The sequence below is a fragment of the Apodemus sylvaticus genome, chromosome 11 (genome assembly GCF_947179515.1).
Source record: "Apodemus sylvaticus chromosome 11, mApoSyl1.1, whole genome shotgun sequence".
Taxonomy (NCBI): domain Eukaryota; kingdom Metazoa; phylum Chordata; class Mammalia; order Rodentia; family Muridae; genus Apodemus; species Apodemus sylvaticus.
In genome coordinates this window covers 72,893,289-72,915,594 of record NC_067482.1, presented here as the reverse complement: position 1 = coordinate 72,915,594, position 22,306 = coordinate 72,893,289, and the positions used below count along the sequence as shown (strand labels likewise).

At 48.3% G+C, this 22,306-nt stretch overlaps 1 protein-coding gene across 3 annotated transcripts; it reads right to left on the bottom strand.

The window, feature by feature from the left end:
• Positions 1-971: 971 nt before the first annotated feature.
• On the bottom strand, positions 972-22,281 carry Zbtb49 (zinc finger and BTB domain containing 49). 3 transcript variants are annotated; one of them, XM_052198290.1, is made up of 8 exons: positions 22,161-22,281; positions 17,986-18,152; positions 14,651-15,732; positions 11,924-11,970; positions 6,473-6,546; positions 4,240-4,322; positions 3,994-4,155; positions 972-2,239 (listed from the first exon to the last, which is right to left on the bottom strand). In XM_052198290.1, exons 2-8 carry the CDS (start codon positions 18,135-18,137, stop codon positions 1,566-1,568), a joined length of 2,274 nt encoding a protein of 757 aa, XP_052054250.1. In that variant the 5' UTR covers positions 18,138-18,152; positions 22,161-22,281; the 3' UTR covers positions 972-1,565. The 3 variants fall into 3 exon arrangements, with proteins under 3 accessions (XP_052054250.1, XP_052054252.1, XP_052054251.1); XM_052198292.1 differs by lacking the exons at positions 6,473-6,546; positions 17,986-18,152; positions 22,161-22,281 and having other exon boundaries at positions 14,651-14,986; XM_052198291.1 differs by lacking the exons at positions 11,924-11,970; positions 17,986-18,152; positions 22,161-22,281 and having other exon boundaries at positions 14,651-14,986.
• Positions 22,282-22,306: the final 25 nt, after the last annotated feature.

Sequence of the window (22,306 nt, the reverse complement as noted above, 5' to 3'; positions counted from 1 at the left end):
ATCAGTGTGATGGACGACCTGTTGGGGGAGCTGTGATCCTCGCACCATGGGATGTAGCCTGGCTAACAGGGATGTAAGGATGAGAAGCCTGTGGGAGATGGGAGGAGAGGGAAGTAAGGGGCTAACATTCACCGGCCACCATTACATCCAATCCAAGTTCTATCCAGGCACTGGTTACTTAAGGCGCCCACACGCTGGCACACCCTGAGACAGGATGCTCGCTGGCACACCTTGGGACAGGATGCTCGCTGGCACATCCTTGGACAGGATGCTCAGCCCTCATGAAGGTCTGGTTCTGCCTGCTGTGCTGGCCTTGGGGGATGGACCATGGTGTGGGGAGTGGCTAGGAAACTGGGAGGGGAACTTGATGTCACTCATAGTCGACAGTTCTTTTGGCCAGGCTGTGTTCTCTGTGGAATCCTCCTGTCCTTGGCAGGTTCTCGCATCAGATACACTGCTTTTCTGAGTTAGAGCTGGTTGTTCTCAAAGATTCCAGAAGGTAATCTACAGTGTGCTACAAGGCCACCATTCTCCTGTTTGTTTAGACATCCCAGAGGCAGTACTGTAGACATCATAGGAGCCCTCAGGCCTGAGGGACTGAGTGAGTTCAGCCAGGGGGCTCCATTAAGGGCAGAAGGTGCCTGGGACTCCCCAGGGGGTGCTAGATTACTTCAGGAATGCAAAGGGTTCATCTTATTCTGCAGCCGTCAGTCTAGAGGAAATCCTGGGTGGACAAGTAGTTGGCTAAGACCTACCCAGAAGTGGCTGCCAGCTCAGGCTGTTCATAAGACTGCAGTCTGCGGTCCCCACTGCAGGCTGGTAACATGACTGCACTCCAGGCTTACAGCCAGGGCAGCGACACTTATTTCATTTTGGGGTGGTGCTGAGGCTCAAACCCAGGTTCTTCTGCATTGATATGTATTTTTATAGTATTAAGGTCTTAAGATTAATAAGAATGCTTAGAAACTGGGCATGGTGGCACATGACTTTAATTCCAGCACTTGAGAGGCAGACACAGATGGATCTTTACAGTTCAAGGCCAGCCTGGTCTACTTACACAGTTCAAGGCTAGCTAGGGCTACATGATGAGACCCTGAATTAAAAAAAAAAAAGTACTAGAAAATTTATAAAATATAAAACATTATATGGAAAAGCTAGACTGTTTATTTAAATTATAAGTTTAATATACAAATAGAATCTGCATAAATATTTTAAAATATAAGACACTAAAAATTTTTATCATATAAAAATGTAAAAATAATCTATATTTTTATGTATACATAAGTCATTTAACAGGTCCAAAATGTCCAGTAGCTGACAGGAGGTACACTGTCACCCTGGTGTGAATCAGCTCTTCTCATACCCTAGACTGCTGTGGAGACAGACAGCTCTATGCAGACTGCCTCCCTGGGACCAGCGGAGGACTGGGGGGTGAGCAGGCCTTTCTCCTAATTCCTGGGTTCGTGGTGTAATCACTAGGACGGAAACCATCTAAGCATTCTCCAGAGGTGAGGGAGCTGGCTGGGCAGGATGGCCAGCTCACCCCAGGGTGACAAGCGGGCACATCACTGTTCCAGCTCATGTTCATTCTGCAGAGTCTTCATTGCCAGCCCCCAGAGAGTCATACTAGAGAAAAACTGTCCCTCAGAGTTCCTGTAAGTCACCGAAGGTGCCCGGCTGCCCGGTGGCTCAGTGCAGTGGTTGTCCAGCGTGGCCAGGGAAGAGCGGGACACCACCATGCCATCAGCCTGTGGCTGCTCCATCCCTGCTGAGGTCTCCGCCGCTGAGTAAGCGTAGGCCTGCGGCTGGCTCTGCAACTCTGGTGGCTTGGCCGGCTTAGTCGGTCCCAAGCTCAGTTTGTCCTGGTCTCTCATGCTGGGAGGGTGAAGCATGGAGCGTAACTTAGAGTAGGAGCCAATACAGTGGCCATCAAATCCTGCCACAGAACTTTCCGTGGGCTGCACAGGGAGCTTGACAGACACAGGCATCAGCGTGACAGACACATCCTGGGAGAAGGAGTCCGAGCTCTGAGACCGGTCCAGGTCCGAGGGCTCAGCGGGCCGGCTCAGCTCACCCAGCACGGGGCTCCTGGCATCAGCTCTGCCGTGCATCCTCTTGTGCCGCCGCAGCACGGCAGAGCGTGTGAAGCACTTGCTGCAGATCTCACAGCTGTACGGCTTTTCCCCAGTGTGAGTACGGACGTGCCTGCGCAGGTCTCCTGAGCCCCCGAAGCTCTTCCCTGCAGAGAAGGGCTAGCTTAGAAGCAGAAGGAGCCCCCCTCTGAACGCCTAATCTAAGGGAAGCTGGTGGTGATGGCACCCTTACTCCCCAGTGGGCCCTTGCGGTTTGAGACTCAGCACAGTCCCCTCGGCCTCAGTGCTAAGGCCTGCCCAGGCAGCCAGCAGCTGCCCCCACACCAGGCTGAGATCGAGCCCTCCTCAGCAACGGCACTCCTGGGCAATGTTGCTGCCATCTAGCCTGTGATGTCCCCTCATGCTCCTCACGTAAGGACGGTATTTAGAGAGGATGTGGAACCATTAGGAAAGAGGGCCCAGCTGGTGAAAGTGACTAGGGTTAGACCTTTGAAGGAAACCATAAGCCCAAACAAATCTTTCCCCTCTAGTTTCTGACTAGAACTGCGGGGTGTTGGTAGCGGCCATCTACTACAGCAGTGCGGCACCGCCAGCCTAGGGCTAGAAACACCCTTTCCTGACGTCTGTGCAGTAAGCTTGTACCTTAGACACACACGTACTTGTCTGTTCTTGAGCCTGATGCCCTGTGAGAAGCAGGCATTCAGTAGGTACCTGCAAAGGCTAGCGGTTGGAGCTCCCTGATAGGAAACGCCAGTGCACACCGGATGCTCTGATAATGCCCCCGACTGAATGCCGACCACCACTGCCTTCCATTCCTCAGCCATGCAGGCCTTGGGCAGCAACAGGAGCGTGTGGAAGGGGGTACAGAGAACACCACGGAACAAACTAGATGGGGCTCTCCGAGAAAGAAAACTCTGACTACCTCCATATAAAACCTGAACCAGCACCCACTAATAGCTCATAATGTGTAGCCCACTGTCAGGTCCAGGTTTTCACATCATAGCCAGGCATCTTCACAGCTTCATGTGTCATCTTGGGAATGTGTTTGTGGTGGTCTAGCTGCGTTCTGCTCCCTACCATCTCTGGGCATTAGCAGATGCCTTGTCTTTCACTGTACCATTAACTTAACTCTCACCCGGGACTTCTGGGAAGCTGCCACCACCATCTGTAGTGTCCCTGGTACATATAGCCTTTAACCATCAGGACAGTGTGCAGTTGGCTAGGTCTGTCAGAACAGAAATGGGAGGGAAATCCTAGCTGCACTCCTGAGGCCCTGAGCTGTCAGATGCCAACTGCAGCCCCAGCCCTCAGCAGAACCTAATCTGGGTGTGCCCTGAGCACCCCAACTGCTCTGAACAGACCACCATAGACTGTTCACTCAGTCCCCACAGCTCCATCAGCATCGTCAAGCCAACACACACAGTGGGCACATGGGCACATGCCTTCCTCAGGAGCCTGCGGGTGTGTGACTCCTGATTCCATGTAGTCACAAGCTACAGGTGCCCAGTTCTTGGTCTTCATATGTGCAGCAGGGCACCTGAGGTGGAGAGCTACCTACTCTTCATTCAGCATCAATGGCCTCGCTGAGGCCTGTATAGGCCCTTTGCTTTCTAATCTGTGACCCTGAGAAGCATGCCCTCAGTTCCCAAAGTGTGCTCCCACACTCTACCCCTTCCCATTGGGGCTGCCAGCGCTGGGTGATAGGGCTTGGAGTCACTTTGTATCTGGGCATCAGGGTCACATCCTGATGCCTACAGATGCAGAGTCTAGTATGTGGCATGATTCCCAAGAGGAAGCAAAGGAACGACCACTTTCACCTGCCCTGTGAGAGAGCAGAGACTCATGGCGGCCAGCAGCAGGGTGGGCACCTCCAGCTCACACAGGATGAGGCCAGACTCACCACAGGCAGGGCAGCTGTACGGCCGCTCTCCCGTGTGTCGCACGCGGTGCTTCACCAGCTTCCGCTGCATGTTGAAGGACTTCCCACACTCATCACAGGTGAACACCTTGTCAGCAGTGTGCGTCTTTTTGTGCTCTTTTAAATTGCTGAAATTGCTGAACCCTAGACAGAGCACAGCAGGGGTTAGGCTGGCAGACAGGACCTGGAGCAGTGGCCCTGAGAACAGAGGAAGCGCTCACTCAGTACCTCGGCCGCACGTGTCACACAAGTGTGGCTTCTCTCCAGAGTGAATGATGATGTGGCGCTGGACGTCACCAGAGGCCGCAAACCTGCAAGGAAGTGGAAAGTCCTATCAGGAACCTAGTGACACTGACAACTGGGGTCATTCAGAGGAGAGAGGCTGCTCCACTTGCTTTGAATAGCTGGATGTGGCCTGCTTATGTGTAAAAGCAGTTCCATTTGTTTCAGAGAGAGCAGAACATGGCGCCAACACCTTGGTTTTCAGGCATGTGCTGCTCACTTCCTCACATTCTACAGTTCCCAACAGCACAAGACCACAAGCCGGCAGTTCAGTGGGACCGACTCTCACCTTCAACAAATCCATTGATTAACTTAGTGCATGTGTATGTACACTGCAGCATGCAAGTGGAGATCAGAGGACAGCCCGGGTGGTCAACTCTCTCCTTCCACCATGCGGCTCCCAGGAACTAACTCAGGTCACCAGGCTTGGCTGCCAAGTGCCTTTACTCTGAGCCACCTCACTGGCAGCTCACAGTTCAGAGGCATGTGAAGCCCTGCAGTGCCGACATCCTGCTGGGATTATTGGGTTTGTGGGAAATGCCCCATGTGGTATGCTGGCTCAAGGCACAGGGTGAGCTCTGCATGGTCTTGGCACTGAAGCCAGCACTGTGCATCATCCCAGGGTGAAATACTTAGACTTCAGGTTCCCCTGCACCCACCCTAGAAAATGAGCTGGCTCACCTTGAGCCCAAACGGAAGACCAAACACATCCATCCTAAGACAGAGGGACAGAGATGGGGATGGAAAAGGAGCCAGTGTGTGCCGAGAGCTACCCCAGACTACGACATGTCGGGTGCCTGATGACTGTCACCTTCCATAACTGTCTTCAGATCCCAGGAAACCCTTTCACCCTGTCACCTGAGTTTCTGGACGGGAAACACAGTGAGTGAGAGATGTTCATGATATTAGGCAGGCGGTAAGTACCTCCTAACCCATGAGGCGAAGCCTACTCTTTCCTGGTTGCTCCGGCACCACCCCATGATGGCTGGTGGGTTGTTCCAAGACAGGAGAGGCACAGAAGAGATTTTACATGGAATCCCAAGGTCCTAATTTTAAACACTGCAAACTACACTCAGGAGCGCATGGGAAGTGACAGTGTGTGGGGCCATTGTGTCTGTGCTGCTGGCCCCTGCCATGAGCAGATGAGTACCACCCAGAGCTTGGGAGCTCAGGGAGCTGCAACAGAAGGGAGCCATGGTCAGCAGAGCAGCCTTCGGCGATGTGTTCCATTTTCCCTCAATGCAGAGGCAGGCCATGCTCCCAAAACCTATTTGAGGCTTGCTTCTCCCTCTGCTGTGCTCACTGCATGCACTATGGGATGTGTTTGAAGACTCCAACTTCTGAATAATCCTGTGTCCATCTCTAACCTCCAGACACTGCACAGGGACTTGTGAAGGGTAGAGAATCTGAGCGACTGACGTTTCTGTTCCCCTCACAGCACTGAGCAGATGGTAGGAGTGAGAGGCAGATGCTGGGTGAATGAGTAACTAAATGAGGGAAGACAGACGTGGAGCAATGGACATGCCTACGGCTTGTGAGGCTTCTGGTCAAGGCCTGCAGTTCTAACACAGTGGCAGCTGGTGATAAGAAGCTCTTGGCCTGCTCTCAAGCAAGGGGATAGAGGGCTGAGGCTGTGGTCTTTACACAGGAGGGATGGACAAGCTCCTTGCTTAGCCCGCGTCCTGTGAAGGAATCATCGCATATGTGGCAACCCATCCAAAGAGACTGATTCTCTGTTGCCATGCCAACATTCACTTTTCAGGTCAAGACTTACCCAGTAAGGCTGAGTGTCATCAATTCTGTCCTGAAGCCAACAGCCTGGTTTGATAACACAGCTCAGTACCTTCTGTTGCCTTCTCTAGAGGTCTAGCTACTCAGGCCGCAGGCACTGTTTCCCCTGACTAGACAGTCTCCTCCTCGGAGATGCTTTTAGAATGAAGCATAAGACTTTGGCATAAGCTAATCTGTTTCCTGTAAGCCGCTTTCCTTCCCGGGGCCTTGGCCTAGATTGTCCATGCTTCCCGTTAACTTTTCTTCTTATTCCCTCCCTGTTGCAGAGTGAATGCACTTGTGCTCTGCCATGGCTGTGGGAGCCCTGGTGGCCAATGACATGACCCTGGACAAAGACATTTGGACCACCCACAGTCCTCACACTTGGTGCCCCCAGCCCAGCACTGACCTCTTTCCACAGATTTCACAGATGTATGGCTTCTCCCCAGAGTGCCGGCGTAAGTGAGTCTGAAGGTTGCCTGCCTACAAGAGAGCAAGAAACACATCAATAATGAAGGACCAAAAAAAAAAAAAATTAAAGAAGCTCAAAGAATAACTGACAGGCTTAGCAGGTCACACCCACCATAATTCCAATAAAAGGCAGACAGAAAGCTGTGTCCAAAGCCAAGGGCAGCCACCTGCTGTACAAGGGGCCCAGCTGTGACCTCACACTGGGCTCCACTTGGTGACGCCTCCTGGTAGAGGGCAGGCTACCCTGGGAAGGTACTTGGGTTTCCAGGCCTAGTTTTAAGCAGGCCTTGTTAGAGTTAATTAGGCCCATCCACATGCAAGGCCATCTGTAGAATCTAGCACCTATCTCAATATCCACAACTTCTTTCAAAAACATGCATTTGTACAAAAAAGTAAAAGCCGCTTCCAGAAAGTATATCCTCTCACAGTAAGATTGGCTCTGCCTGGCTGGCTTTTCATTTTTACTGTATCTCAGGAGAACCACAGCAGCACTGCAGGGTCTTTGCATCCTACTCTGTTAAGCTAGCATCATATAGATTTCCATACATTTATCAGTATGAAGTGAGAAAATTACCTAGTACAGTGAAAGCAGAGCTGCAAATGCCACTTGGGAATGTTCCAAACTAGGGTTGAGAGGCAAAGCCTTCCCTCACTACACCTGAACAGCTCAAGCTGTTAGTGTTCTCCTGACAACTAAGCCCTCAGTGACAAAGATGCTCAAGGGCCATACTGCAGTCAGTGCACAACAGAGCCAGAGGGAGACCGAGAACAGCTAGCTGGTAAACTCACTCTTTACCTCCCAGGCAGCTGTAAGCAAAACACAGAGGCAGTTTTGGTTGTAGTCCATCTGTGAATTAAAGCTCACAAATACAAAAGACACTGCCTGTGGAATCTGATTCCGGGAAGCCTCGTTACACACTATATTCAGGACTGTGATAAACACAGCTGAGAGAAAACTGAGACTTTTAATAATCAGACAGATTTTGGCAGAACACTGGTAAACAGCCTGCTTTTAATATAGAATCCTTTAATAACAAGATCACAGCAAATATCAAGAGCAAAATCCAAATGCTAAAATTCTAACCAGGCCCTTATACCCAGTGGCAACTGGTATTCTACTTTCCATCTGAAAAGCTGAGATCTGGCAGCCAGAACAGCAGCCCAGGGCCACAGCTGGCCTGGTTAGTACTAGTCTTGTGAGTGCAAGTCTTCTCTGCTTTGCAAATCACAAGAAATTGTCCTGAACAGTCAACACAATGCCCGTGCTGGGACACCGTTCCTCAGAGAGCAGGATTTCAAATACTAATTCTTTAGTCAGCAACATCCACACTTCAAAAAAGCCAACATCATACACCAACACACTAATCAGATGCCTCCTGCTCTCTTACTCATGTAGCTCAATAGAATGTATTGTGATGAAAAAGTTTGAGCTGTTTATAAGTAGGACACCCCCCCACACACACACACACACATGTCATACAGCAAAGCAAATATAACCCAATGCTCCTCTGATGTACTGTGTGACAAGCAGTACTGTGTGAATGTGGTAGGACAGGCCTGAAGGCTGCTATGAGTGTGAGGTAAGCTAGTGATACTAACAAATACCAGGGCAGCCAGAACCACAAAGGGGGACTGTCTCAGAAGAAAAAAACAAAAAAATAAAAATAAAACAAACAACAAAAGAAAGCAACAAAAACCTTAATATGTCTTTACCAATTGACATGGAAATAGATATTGAAATGAGAATCTTTTCCCATATACACTAGCACATACTGAGGTGACAAACTCTTCAGAGTAAATAAAACTGATAGATTTGAACAACATCAAACAAACTCAAACTGTATGTATTTAAATAATTTGTACAGATGATCCAGAAGACTGGGCCCTATTATTTTAGGCATCAATCCATACTTTTTATTTTTAATAGACTGCAGCCACACTATTGGGATCCAAAATGCACAGACCACATCTTAAAATAATCTGCAATTCTGTTTACAGAAATGGTGCCAAGCAGTGATGATAATGTTATGAGCAGAGCCCTGTGCACTGGCTGCACACAGTGCTTAACTCAAGGCTTATAGAGCTGTACTGTATTTTACAGAGAAGTCAGCTGATGCGCTGAAAGACCTTGGGTCACAAGACTGGGACTGAGAGCTAATTCACCTGGTGCTGACGCTGTTTGTTTCCTGAGACTGGGTCTCACTATGTTGCCCTGGTTGTCCTGAAACTTACTCTGTAGACAAGGTTGGCCTTAAATTCACAGAGATCTGCCTGCCTCGGCCTTAGTCTCCTGAGTGCTGGGATTAAAGACATGCATTACCATGCTTGGCCTAATTCAGGTTTATCTGCTGAGACTTCAAAGCCTGTGCAATAAAACTCTGCTGAAGATATTAGCAAAAAATAATTTTGTTTCCAATCACTTTTAAGTTAAATTAGATTTTTTAACAGAAAAATCTCACCAGAAAAAGTAACAACATCTGGGGCCATGGCTCAACAGATAAAGGCACTTGTCCCCAAGCCTGATGCACTCAATTCAATCCCCAGACCCTACATTCATGGTGGAAGGAGAGAACTGACTTCCAGAGGTATCTTCTGACATCCACACATGCACTGAGGCCCCCAGGAAATAAATACATAAAGTATTTTTACAAGTATCATCTGAGTTTAATTATTCTAACAACTTTCTGAGGTGGACCCAAACTCAGTACTGAACCATAAAGAAAGCTGGCCTCCCTTGGGTGGACGGCAACTGAGTAGGAGCGAGGGCCTCTTCTGGGAATGACTGGAGTGAATGGTGGTGTTCACAGTGGATTGGGATGTCCTTCCTGATCTGCCAGAGTACACTGGAGTACTAAGTTCCTAAGGGTTTTTTCTTTGGAGAATTTGAAAGTGTGAACACATTTACCGGTAGGAATCTCTGATCTTATTTCCTAAGGATTGGCTCTCTAGAAGGGTTAGCTCTCTAGAAGGGTTAACCACAGCTTTACTAATGAGCCAGATGGCTCTGTAGCACATCAGCTAGCATCATCTTGGATTGTGGTGATAATACACTCAGATGTTTATAGCATTACATTCTCTTAGAGAGCAGCCCTGGCTTGTACTCTGTGTTGCCTGACACACAAGGGGACTAATACATACACAACAGTGGAAGAGGGAGAGCCTGGTGACTCTGCCATCATTGGAGAGGAGTAAAGCTGTTTATTCTTCCCCTGGCCTAGCAGGGGCGGGTGGAAGAGGGAAGAAAAGCTTTAATCAGGTGGTACAATTCCAAGAGGTAGAGGACAGTCTTGGGTAAGAGACCCTGTTTTCTGGTAGTGCTGTCTAGATGGGAGCGACTTCCCTTGTTGCTGTATGTCAAGTAAGCCCTTTTGGGCAGTTCAGAAGCAGGGCCCTGAGTGCTGGGCCAATGCCAGAGCACCTACTCAGCCCATCCTTGGTGAAAATGCAGGAATCAGGGACACTGCCATGACCATGTCCGAAAGCACTAACACGGGGCCCAGACTGGTGGATCTAGTCACATCGTTTCTAAACGTTAACGGGGAAAGCATGTGTGCTTGTCTTTAGTGTCTTTTTTATTTTACTATTATCTGAAATTCTAAAGACCTGGAAGTCAACTAGACAATCTGAGACACCTTTCTGTCTCCAAGTTTGTGAGGCCCTCGCTCCTACTCAGTTGCCGTCCACCCAAGGGAGGCCAGCTTTCTTAATGGTTCAGTACTGAGTTTGGGTCCACCTCAAAGTTGTTAGAATAATTAAACTCAGATGATACTTGTAAAAATACTTTATGTATTCTGAGTGTTCTGGTCTCTTGTATTCTGGTTACCAAGTGGAGCCACAAAAGGGCTCTGAGCAGGAAGATACTCCACATGAAAGGTACTTCATCTTCCCACCAGCTCCACAGGTAGTATTCTAAGAAAAAGAATGGGGCCTGGAGAAGTGTGGTGATTGCTTATTATCAATGGTCATCATCTGTTTTCCACTTTCCTTTTCTTAATTTTTACCTGGGGGTTGGGGAGGAGCATGCAAAACCCATGTTTTTTGTTTAGTGGACAACTTGCAGTAGCTGGTTCCTTCCTTCCACCGCTTGGATCCTAGGTGTTGGAATCAGTTTGTCAGGCTTAGCAGCGACATCCCTACCTGCTAAGCTATGCCACTGGCCCCAGTCCTAGGTAACTAGGATGAAAATGGTAATGGGGAGGAGCAAAGGACCAGGATGCAGAGCCATGAAAGAGGCACATGCTGTTCTAAGAACCTGGTCTCATCAACTCCTTTGTCCCGCACACTCTCTAGGGCAGGTGCTCCTCAACCCTGTCTAATAAGACACTGTCCCACCCAAGGTTACAGGACAGTAAGTCTGACAGATGCAGGTTCAAATCCAGACCTTTAAGCACTCTAGGTGCCCAAGTAAAAGGCAGTGACAATCTCTCAGGGAATGGTGACAGAGGGATGTACACTTGGCTGGGGGCTGCTGTTGGTACTGTGACATGAGGCTGCCCCAAAGTCATCATCCAGGGCCACCCAAAAGAGGATGCAGGGAGTCACAGGGAGGCAAGAGTGAATAGTAAAGTACCCAGTGAGGGTGAGTACACAGGAAGAGGGGACTGACACACTCAGTGGACCCTGGAAGAGACAAGAAGGGTGTAACAAAATGGCACTCACCAGGACTTCCTTCCTCATCCTGCCTCATCGCAGTCTCCTGCACTATGGCAAGACAAGCCCAAAGCCCAAAGCTGAGCAGAAGCTCACACAGCACCACTCTGGAGCTACTACTGCACTGAGCAGGAGAGCAGTGTTGGCTGTTGAGTCCCACCCCCTGACCGTGACCATGAACAGAGGGATGCTCTGTTCCTACTTTAGAGGGAACACCAACTGCTCAGAGTCAGATTATGCTGGTCACTTTCTGTGGAGGGAACATCTCCAAATGCCAACATAGCACTTGCCACAGGAAGGCACAATAAATATGAGATAACTCCATCTGCCCAAAAGTCAGCTCAAAGGCTGTAGTCAAAGTAGGGAATAAAAATGGCCTGGTCTTCTCCTGCCTAAGATCCTGCCTATAGTCCCAAAGAGAGTAAACATTTGGCTTGGACCCAGCCCAGCAAACGGTGCGGCAGCAGGGAAGCTCACTGTGGACCACTAGGCCCTTCAAGACACATCAAAGGCAAGGACCAGTGTGAGTGGAGAAAAGAAAAGGTGTGTGAGAACTCTCACTCACGATCGAGGCACCTTCTAATGCACCGGAAATGCGTGTTCTGACCCAGCCCCAACTCTAAACTGCAGCTGCCACCACCGGTTTCTCTTCTGAGGACAAAAGTGAGTCTTATTGGTAATAAAGTCAGCAATGGGGTTCAGGCTTCCAGTTATCAACAGTAAATAAGAGAATTCCCACCTGCGAGAAGTGTTTCCCACAAATGTTACATTCAAAAGGTTTCTCACCTAAAACAAAGCAAAACACAACAAGCTGTCATCAGTACAGGCATTTTGCACGATCATTTCTGTTTAAAATACTTGATCTCCTGCATCTTTCCTTTCTAAGCAACCATTTCACCTTTCTGTGTTTTATTTTAGAACAAAGTCTCCCTCTGTAGCCCAGGCTGACCTGGAACTCTCAGCATTTCCTGCCTCAGCCTCCTGAGTGCTGGGATTGCATGTGAGAACCACCACACCCAGTCCATGACATTGTTTACCTCCAAAGTGGGGCACAGGGCATCTCTACTTCTAAATACTTCTAAACACTCCAGAAAGATGATAAAAATCAAGTCTATATCCTTCATCAGAAAGTCAAGCTGTTCTCTCAATACAAACCTATAGTGAATTAAAAAGACTGTCTAGCTTCCTTTCAGCACAAAACCAAGTGAGAGTTTTCCTGATGCACGACTCTGCTTGACCTTTGACTCCTACCAGAGTGGACAATCCCGTCACACCATGGATCTACAGACTGGAGCCCAAAGGGTAGGCACAAGCAGCCTGAGGAGCAGCCCTCTGCATGACCTCCCTGCCTTTGCTGAGACACAGAAGTGGACTTCCCAGTGGAGAGGAGCCGTGTGGCCTGCTGTCCTGTCCACACCGAGCAAAGCAACTCAGTTATCGCAGCCTGGGACAGGACAGACAGACAGACAGGAGGACACAGATTACTACAAGATGCTGCAGGGATGGGGACCTGCTGGAAGGTGCACTTTAAGGTGCCACTTTCGGTCTGCATGAGCTTAATAAACACACGGTGAACCACCAAAACTGTCATTCCCCACTCTCCCCAATTACATTAAGACCCTCTAAATATAACAACACTGTTCTTCTGCATCCAGGGAATAAGACCTTGGCAATGCCAGCTTGTAGCCTTCTGAGTTTGTACTAAGCTAGATTCAGCCCTAGATGATCATGACCATGTAAGCCTATATTCTGCCTTCTTTCTGCAATTACTGGGGTTCAAGCCCCCACAAGAGAGATGAGTTTAAAAAAGGAGAAGTCATGGGTCATAAGAGACCAGGGTTTTAACAATGGGTCTTGGGAGCCCTTTTCACTGTTAATACTGAGGCTCTAAAGAGCTTCTGTCCTATCAGCTGTGACTCTCAACATATATATATATTAGAAATGAAACAAGGCATTCTGAAGACAGAGAAACACACGTCTCATTGGCTATGGGGGGGGACATCATCACACACCATGTGGCCACTGGCAGCGTCCACAGCACGCCGAGGAGGAAGGAAGTGGCATCTGCACCATTCTGAGACAGCTCTGGCCTCTCACAGGTCCCTGGCGTCCAGGCCACGCTCTGCTGCCATCTCAATGCAGCACTTATGTCCGAGGAAGTGTCTCTGCCCTATCTGTCACTCACAGATGTTCTCCACAATTAGCAATTTAATTTTGCTCCTTTAAAGCTACAACAGGTAAGTTTCTAAAAGAAAAATGAAATAAAACTGATAGTATTCCTCAGGCTGTAGGAAATTAAGCAAACAGAATGATTTAAATCAAGTTGTTTTCATAGCAAGACTGAATTAAGGACTGTCTTTGCCTGATCTTATTTTGAACTACTACTACTAATAGGAGTGTGTGTGTGTGTGTGTTTTATAAAAATATTGACAAGCTTTACATATGAATACACTGACATCTATAAAGGACTTTTTACCAAGCAAACCATAAGTCCAAAGTGGCAAGAGAACAGCCTGTCAGGGAAGGAGCTGACAGCCCACAAAGAGGCCATCCGGAAGCATGCTGCCGGGTGCCACTGCTCATGCTATCTCTTTTGGGGTAGGGTGAGGTATTTTCAAGAGTCTCATGCCATAGCTTGTCCTGGAATTCACTATGTAGACCAGGCTATCCTCAGACCCACAACAAAGCTGCCTACCTCCACCTGAGTACTGGGATTTAAGGCACGTGCCATTACACCTGGTTCATGGCTAGGCCTTAACTGTCACTAATTCATAATGTACTAATAATTCTACCTCAGCCAGGGGGAGAGTGAGGCATGCTATTACAGTGTGATGTATATCATATTATACCTTTAAAAATGTTTAGGGAAGACAATAATATGAATTAATGAACATTTGGAAGTTCAATGTCTGAGGAAAATATCAGGTGGAGAGTAGGGCTGTGGACAGACACAGCTCAGTGGCAGAGTTGTCCAGCATCCCTGCACCATTAAAACAAAAATTAACAAAAAAAAAAAAAAATCAAGTAGTTGATTTTTATGTAGTTTACTTCCTGCCTCCAAAATCCTAACTTCTCAAATTAAAATTACTTCTGAGTGAAGTTTCAGAATGGCTCAAATTTAACTGCTACAGTTCACTATCCGTCAACAATCTGCTGAGAAAGCAAACTCAAGAACCCTGCAGAGGCACCTGAGCACGGTGTGTCTGCTTTAGAGTTGGCAATCTGAGTGCATTACAGCAGCTGACTGCAGACAGATGGAACTGATCATGAAGAAGCCATCTTTTGACAGCACCTTGATGATGCTCTCTGCAGAGAACATATGCATACGTCACCAAGAAGTGCCACAGAGCCTCGCTCCAGACATCACTGGCTCCACCCAGCAGTCCAGTGTCTTACAGCCAAGGCCTGGCCAGGGGCCGAGCAGCACTGCTACCTCCTCTCTGCCTGTGGGCTCCTGGCAGTGTACCTGTATGAGACCGTTTGTGCAGCTCCAGATTGCTTGGGTGTTTAAAAGGCTTCCCACACAATTCACACGCATACTGTCTCTGGGCCTGGAGGGCCTGGCTCGGGTCTTCCCATGAAGCTGGGGCTCCTGGCAGCTCCTCCTCACGGCTGCTCTCTGGACCCAGTTCTTCTCTCTCTTTTTCCTCAGTAGTCTGGCTTCCGGCTCTCTCCACTGCATCTTCCTTAGCAGCAGGTTCCTCCCTCCTGACCAACCCATTATCTGACTCAGGACGTGAAGTGCACTCAGCTGACTGCTGTGACTTGAGAAAGTTTAGTTTCTTCAGGTGCATGGCCTTCTTCAGCCTCATCTGCTTGGCCGGAGGCTCAGAAAGGGTGTCTGCCTCGGAGTCAACGCCAGAGTTCCTGACAGGGGGAGTCACAAAGGTGGAAGGCAAGTGCTCTGGAGACTCCGGGACACCAGGACGGCCCTCCACAGGAGGCTGTGAGTCTGCTACAGCCTGGTGTGTGGAGGCACTTAGAGTGGGCGGCTGCTGTTCTGTGGCAGGCACCTGACTGGGGCAGGCAGTCTGTTTGTAATACTGCTTGCTGTACAATGTTCTGAGTTTGTAATAGTAGTTGGGCTGTCTGCAGGGCACCTCTGGGCAGCTGCCACCTGGAGCATCTGGTTTTGACACTTGTCCTGTGGGACGACTGAAATCTGCTGATGGTGCACGAGGATTCACTTCGGCAGGAGCTTTAGCCTGCGGGCCTTCCACAGGACACTCCTGCAGTGAGTGAGGAGGGTAGTGCTCACTTCCCGCACAGGTGCCATCCAGAGGCACACTCCGCAGGGAGAAGCCACCAGCACAAGGCACACCTGGCAGCTGTGGCGCAGAGGCCGACTTCAGAAACGTGTGGCACAGATTGAGAACGTTCTGCACTTGCAGACACTGCGCGGTGTCCAGCATCACCTGAATGTTGTCCTGGTTAAGGTCGAGGCGAGATGTGTACATGAAGTCCAGGATCTGCCCTATGCCGCTGACGTTTTTAACGTCCAGGTGGAAAACGTCGTTCTTCTGGCTGGAAGAGTTCTGAAAGAGGCTCCTGACAAAGAAAAAGGCTTTAGCTACTTTCACATTCTGCTAACTTTTTCTTCTAAAGTTCACACAGAAATCTTCAAAAGATTATGCCTCTGAACACTAAGGCTTTTGTTATGCGCATTTTTTAATGTTTTATTTTTAAAGCTATGTCACTTTTACTGGTTTTATTTTAGTTGTTTTGGACTTGTTTGTGTGTTATGTGCACAGGAGCACACATGTGGAGGCTGGACGAAAGCTCTGGGTGCTGCTTCTCAGGCACCAGCACTCCGTTTTAAGAAAATGAAGTCTTGGGCTGGAGAGATAGCTTAACAGTTAAGAGCAATGACTGCTCTTCCAAAGGTCCTGAGTTCAAATCCCAGCAACCACATGATGGCTCACAACTATCAGTACAGATACAGTGTACTCATATTGATAAAATAAATAAATAAATCTTTCAAAAAAAAAAAAGAAAAAAAAAACAAAGTCTGTAATTGGCCCAGAGCTTGCAAAGCAGGTGAGGCTGGCTGGCCATGGGGCCTGAGGGATCCGTGGGTTTCCATCTCCCAGCTTTGGAATTATAAGCAGGTACCACCATGCCTGGATTTTTCATGTGAGTCCTGAGGATAAGACTCTTGTCTTCATGCAGGAACTCTACAGAAAATGATCTATATACACTGCTTGAAATATAACCAACTACATGCTCCAATAATACATAGTACAGCAAAAATGACATAGTACAGCAAAAACAAAACAAAACAAAAACAAAAAACCTTCAGGTTAAGTCTGGCATGATCCATTTCACACCATATGACATAAAAATATTTATACACCCAAGTGCCTTAAAACCTTCTACAGGTCAAACACACACATGTTAACCAAGTAAAGTATATATTCACTATGTACCTATAATTTGTCTACTAAGGTTTTTTTTTTTTTTTTTTTTTTTTGGTTTGGTTTCTGGTTTTTTTGTAGACTTAGCTGGGTTGGCACTTGCTATATAGACCATGCTGGCCTAGAACTCACAGAGATTCACCTGCCTCTGTCTCGCCAGTGCTTGGAGTACTACCATGCCCTTCTGGCTGCTTAGTTTTGCAGAGACTCAAAGGTCCATAAACCAATAGGAAGAAATGCACCTTGACTTAATGAAGAAAAAGACCCATGAAGCCCAGGCTCCTTGTTCCAGTATGAGTTTGGTTCACAGATGAGGGGACTGTATCGACTACAGCTTGATACTTTTATGACTTGAGTAAAATGTCTTACGAACCTGCTGCAGACATTTGCCAACAGTCACCTGCTTCCCCAACAGCCTTCAGGCTTATGCCAGCTCAGAAGGGCCAACATTATCATACCTGGGAAGAGAACTAACTGTCCTGGGAACACAGAGAAATGGGACAGCAAAGCCCAAGAGTCTAGGATCGTTCTGCTCAGGGACAAAAATTACCACCTATCCTACTGAACTGAGTTGTTACAGTGTGTGGAACAGTGCACACAAGAGCTTAATGCCATGATGCAGTGTTATCAGGGCAAGCACAGGCCACTTTCCACACTCTGCTGACCATAACAGGTAAATGTGTACCAAGGAGAGACTTATTAACCAGAGAAGGAACATACTTCTCAAGAACAGGCTTGTATGAAGGTTTAGCTATACTGCAGCCCAACTGCCTGGTGTTATTCAGTGTATATAAATAAATCATATAGCCAAAATAATGACCGAGTAACTAAGATGAGGTTAAACCAAAGATTTTCTTACAATATTCAAATGAAAGACAAAAACTGAACCACTTTCATTTAGAAAGGAAGGGGAGTGGGTAGAGAGGGAGGGCGGAGCATACAGAACACTTTCTCCATGCTGATTTCTCTCTTTCCAGACAGAATCATCGCTGGGCCCTGCCTGGCCTGGAACTCTCCAGCCTATTGCTATGGCCTCCCAAATGCTGGGATGTAAGATGCACACAGTAACAGCCAGCATCCTCCACTCTAATGTATTATGACGGCAAAATTCCTACCTCAGATTCAATTCCTCAATCATTTTATCTGGAAAGGAAGTGAAATACAGAAAGAATACTGAAATTAATTCTTTCCAGTCATCCCCAATATACTTTGGCTAAGTGTCTCTTTTCTTTCAAGTTACTCTAAACACAAAAGTGATTCTAATTAAAGAAAAAGAAAACCCATCAACTGCCATTTTGTTTAAACTTCAAAGATGAAGACAGAAGAGCCCTCTCCCTAGAAAGCAGGTTCTCCTCAGCGGCAGAGGAGGACAGCGTGAGGTACTCACCTGAAATACTGGCTGAAAGCTGCCAGCACATTCTTGTGTGCTTTGAAGCAGACTCCCCTCACCACCAGCATGCAGTCGCAGAGCAGGCCCTGGATGCGCTGTTCGCGAAGCTGCTGGAGGAGGTGGCAGCTGTGAACAGCAACAGGGTCCATGCTGGACCATGAGACCTAGAGTAGGAAATACAAGTGAAGGCTACAGTTTAAGACACACATCCGCACACTCAACTGTTTGGCAGCACCTAGCCCAGAGATGTTCAGCTCAAATCTCTGGAATACGGGAATGTCTCCTCTTAGCAATCCATTATGGAAGCCATTAACTATGTGAAACCCAAAGCTTGTGAGTGTGCTAATATAGACCGCAGTGGTGATAATACTGTATGTATTTTTCTGGCCAACTATGACTATGCAAATTAAAAATGAAAATCAATACATATACACAAACAAGCATAGGAAAAAGCCAACCAGCTAAGATCAAACCTGTGTTTATCAAACACTTCGTGGTGCTTAATCTTTTTTTTTTTTTTTTTTTTTTTGAGACAGGGTTTCTCTGTGTAGCCCTGGCTGTCCTGGAACTCACTCACTCTGTAGACCAGGCTGGCCTCGAACTCAGAAATCCGCCTGCCTCTGCCTCCCAAGTGCTGGGATTACAGGCGTGAGCCACCGCCCAGCTGTGGTGCTTAATCTTGACATGACTTAATGGAGCTGTGAACCCTCGGGATGCACCCTCTCAGCGCCTGAGGGCTTAAGTGAACAGGGAAGACCCATGCTGAATGTGAGTGATACCATCCATGGGCTGTGGTCCCAGAATGAATAAACAGCAGGGAGTGGCTGAACAGCAGCATGCAGCCTGCTGACTCCTGGCTGCACATGTAATATGACCACCAGTTTCTCACTCCTCCCACCAAACCTTTCTTGCCATGATGGACCTTAGACTATTAGCCAAAATAAACTCTTCCTTAATTTGCTAGTATCAGATATTTGGTTGTAGCAGCAATGAAAGTAACAAATACAGCCAGGCGGTGGTGGCGCACGCCTTTAATCCCAGAACTTGGGAGGCAGAGGCAGGCAGATTTCTGAGTTTGAGGCCAGCCTGGTCTACAGAGTGAGTTCCAGGACAGCCAAGGTTATACAGAGAAACCCCGTCTTGATAAAAAAAAAAAGAAAGAAAGAAAGAAAGAAAGAAAGTAAGTAAGTAACAAATACACATGTATACATAGGTCAGTGAATTCAAAACTAGAGAAAATGAAGCGCCTATTTGGGCCGGTAAGGTACAAACTAAGATAACTACCATCACCAGACAGAGAGCAAAGCAATCAGACCTGCACCATGTCTGTTTAGGTGTGCTTTGTGCTTCTCACAGACAGAGGAAGCAAGAGAATGGAGATTGCAGGATCCTGGGGTCTGTGGCCAGTAGGTGTGGGGACCTCCAGGCAGGAACTTGCTGGGTTCCAGAGTATGGCTGAATAGCAGGTGGCATACCATGGAGGCAGGGGGCAGGGCACACTGAGCTTCATGCCATCTGACAACTCTGCCTCTGACTGGGAAGGAGACAAGAAACTCCTGTGTGGATACAGAAAACCTGTTCTCTCCTCACCCACCTCCTGAGTAACTACTGCGAGCTATCCTCTATGGCAATAACAGTGGACGCAGCACACCATTCAGGAAGCTTCAGTCCCAGGGAGGGACGCACACCCTAGTGGAACAATTATAGCTGGGGGTGTGGGGGGACAGACAGACAAAGCTGAGTCAGGTGTGGCCTCTGGCATCCAAACCGTGGAAGAGGAATGGGAGGACGCTGAGGATCTAAGTAACAGGCTGGTGCAATAATCTGCAGAGGGCCAAAAAGGCCTCTACAAAGTTAAGACTGGAGAAGCCAGAAAAGTTAAACACACAGCTTATCTCTTCAATTGAATGAGGTGCTTGGTTTTCTTGGAATGCTGGGGAAATGAGGTTTACAACTGGTGATCCTTTGCTACCTGTTGAGCAGGCCCTGCCCATATCTTCCAGAACTCATGTTTAACTTATTCCATCTTTGTGAGAGTTGTCATTTGTACAAAACCAACAGCTTAGTGACTTCCGTGTTATCTTAGGGCCAGGCCAACCCTGACTCCCACAGACATTCTGTTCACCTCATTATGCTTCAGTGCCCTAGACCCTAAATCTTGGGCATTGTTTCTAAATCTACAGTCCCCATTCTTGTGAAAGAAGCCAGATATACTTTGTAAAGAATCTCAATGTAAACATGTCTTAAAGTTGTTGTGCACTTGGAATGACATAATTGATATCAAGCCCCCCACCCCCTTAAAATGATCTGGGTCAGACTCCAGATGTCCTGGCCTGGCCCAGCTCTGGTTACAAATTGAGCTGATAGGATTTTATTCTTACCTCACCAGCACTGCTTTCCCCTCCGTCTATAAAGCCTGTGGGGACCCTCCCACACTAACTTGTAGTTTGGATATGAAGTATTTCCAAAAGACCATAGAGTCAAGACTTAGTCCTTAGTGCAGCAGAGTACAAATGTGAGATGGCTGGATCACAAGGGCGTGACTGTCCTCACTGGGACGATCCACTGACAGGTTCAGAGCTCAGTGAACTATGAGGGGGCTCAGCCCAGCCAGCAAATGCAACAGTCTCGCATCCCCTTCGCTGATTGCTGTGGCTCTGACACCTGCAAGTGTCTGGAGCATCACAGGCGCTCAGCGTGTCGTTTGAGAATGGAGTGTCCCCATGGAACTAGAGAACTGGAGGGTTCCTTCTAGTTCAACAAGCTAAAACTGAAACCAAGAATAGGAGAGTAGAAAGATCAGTGTGAGACATCAAACAATGCAAATGCCAGGGTGAGAAAGGCAAGAATCAGGAAGAAAAAAAAAAGCCTGGATGATGTGACTGAAGTGGGGCTTCTCAAAGGAAGAGGGGCCACACCAGAACGTTAACCCAAGAGGCTCCCACGGCAAAGTCCGTTCTGTTTGGTGGGGGTAATTCTGCCAAGTAGTTAACACCCTGGCTGATTTGTGGGAGTTTTGCCACAGAGCGGTTTTATTGAGCTTTAGAGGGGTCCTCAGGAGGTGTTAACCACTGTGCCTATCTTTACACCTTTTTCTGAATGTATGTGAAGACATATGTGTGTGTTTTGTGTATACATGGCTGCATATATGTGGAGGCCAGAAGCCAAACTCAGGCATTGTCCCTCAGGAGCTGTCCACCTTGGATTTTTGAGGAAGGGTCTCTTACTGAGATGTGAGGCTCACTTATTCCAGGAATCCTCCTATCTCCATCTCCCCAGTGCTGACGTTACAGGGGCATACCATCAAAATGGGCTCTTTATGAATTCCATTGCATTCCCTAAAACCTCAGAATTCGATTATCTGGAGCAATTAGACCTTCCAGAAGGCAACTGTATTTTTAAAAGAGCCTATTAGGATGGCTTCTGTAGCAGAAACGCCAGTGCTGCGGTGGCACAGAGGGAAGATTGTGTGGGGATACAGCAAGAGTGACCACCTGTAAGCCAGGACAGTCCTCTAAAGCAAGCAAACCTGATGACACCACATTCGTGACCGTCCATCCTCTAGAAGTGTGACAACGGAAATCTCTCTCATCTGAAGCACCTCATCTATTGTACCTTGCTTTAGGAGACACAGGAAACAGCAGGAAACCTCCCAGTCACCAAAAATGCCCAAGCCTGGTTGGATGTTTCCCACAATACCATTCGTAGCCTGTTTGACGTTCAGTCATTTAAGCAATAGTGACCACTAACGTATACCAGATGCTGTCTTTCGGGCTGAGAACAGCTAACGTTTAGTGAGCATTTACTGAACCGGAGATGCCCGCCCAGCACCTGACATGAAGCGAATCTTGTAGTCCTATAAGGTCCCGAGGGGTAGGCGCTGCAGTAATAGCATTCTACAGATGGGACAACAAGGCACGTACGGTCGCGCGGTGAATGAGGCAGGGCGCGGCTTAGAGGCCCGGGGTCATAAGGGCGACGCAGGCACCAAGAGCGGTGCAGACCGCAGCAAGGGTGACAGCACGGCAGGAAGCAGGAGGCCCAGCTCCTGGGCACAAGCTTAGCTTTGTGCTCGGCCGAGCCCCCATCAAACGGCGCTGTGAGTAAGCCGCGCGCACCCTAGCCGCGCCAACCCGCAGCCCACGCGGGTCGAGTGTCCCGGGCCACCTTACCCCCGGAGGCCGCTCTGCCCGGCCGCCTCCTTGACACTCGTTCTCGTCAGACTCTCCGTGTCAACTGCAGGACTCCAACCGCCTCGGAACCATTCCGACAACGCCCCCTCTGCAGCTCGGCGGCAACTTCCGCCGCCGTCACTTCC

Excerpts from the sequence above, each read along its gene's own strand:
- Zbtb49 (XM_052198290.1), bottom strand. The coding sequence starts at position 18,137 with ATGGACCCTGTTGCTGTTCACAGCTGCCACCTCCTCCAGCAGCTTCGC. Across the intron at positions 6,547-11,923 it reads GTGGGAAACACTTCTCGCAG|GCAGGCAACCTTCAGACTCA; the intron begins GTGGGAATTCTC and ends GCTCTCTTGTAG. Across the intron at positions 4,323-6,472 it reads TGTGAAATCTGTGGAAAGAG|GTTTGCGGCCTCTGGTGACG; the intron begins GTCAGTGCTGGG and ends ACTTCCTTGCAG.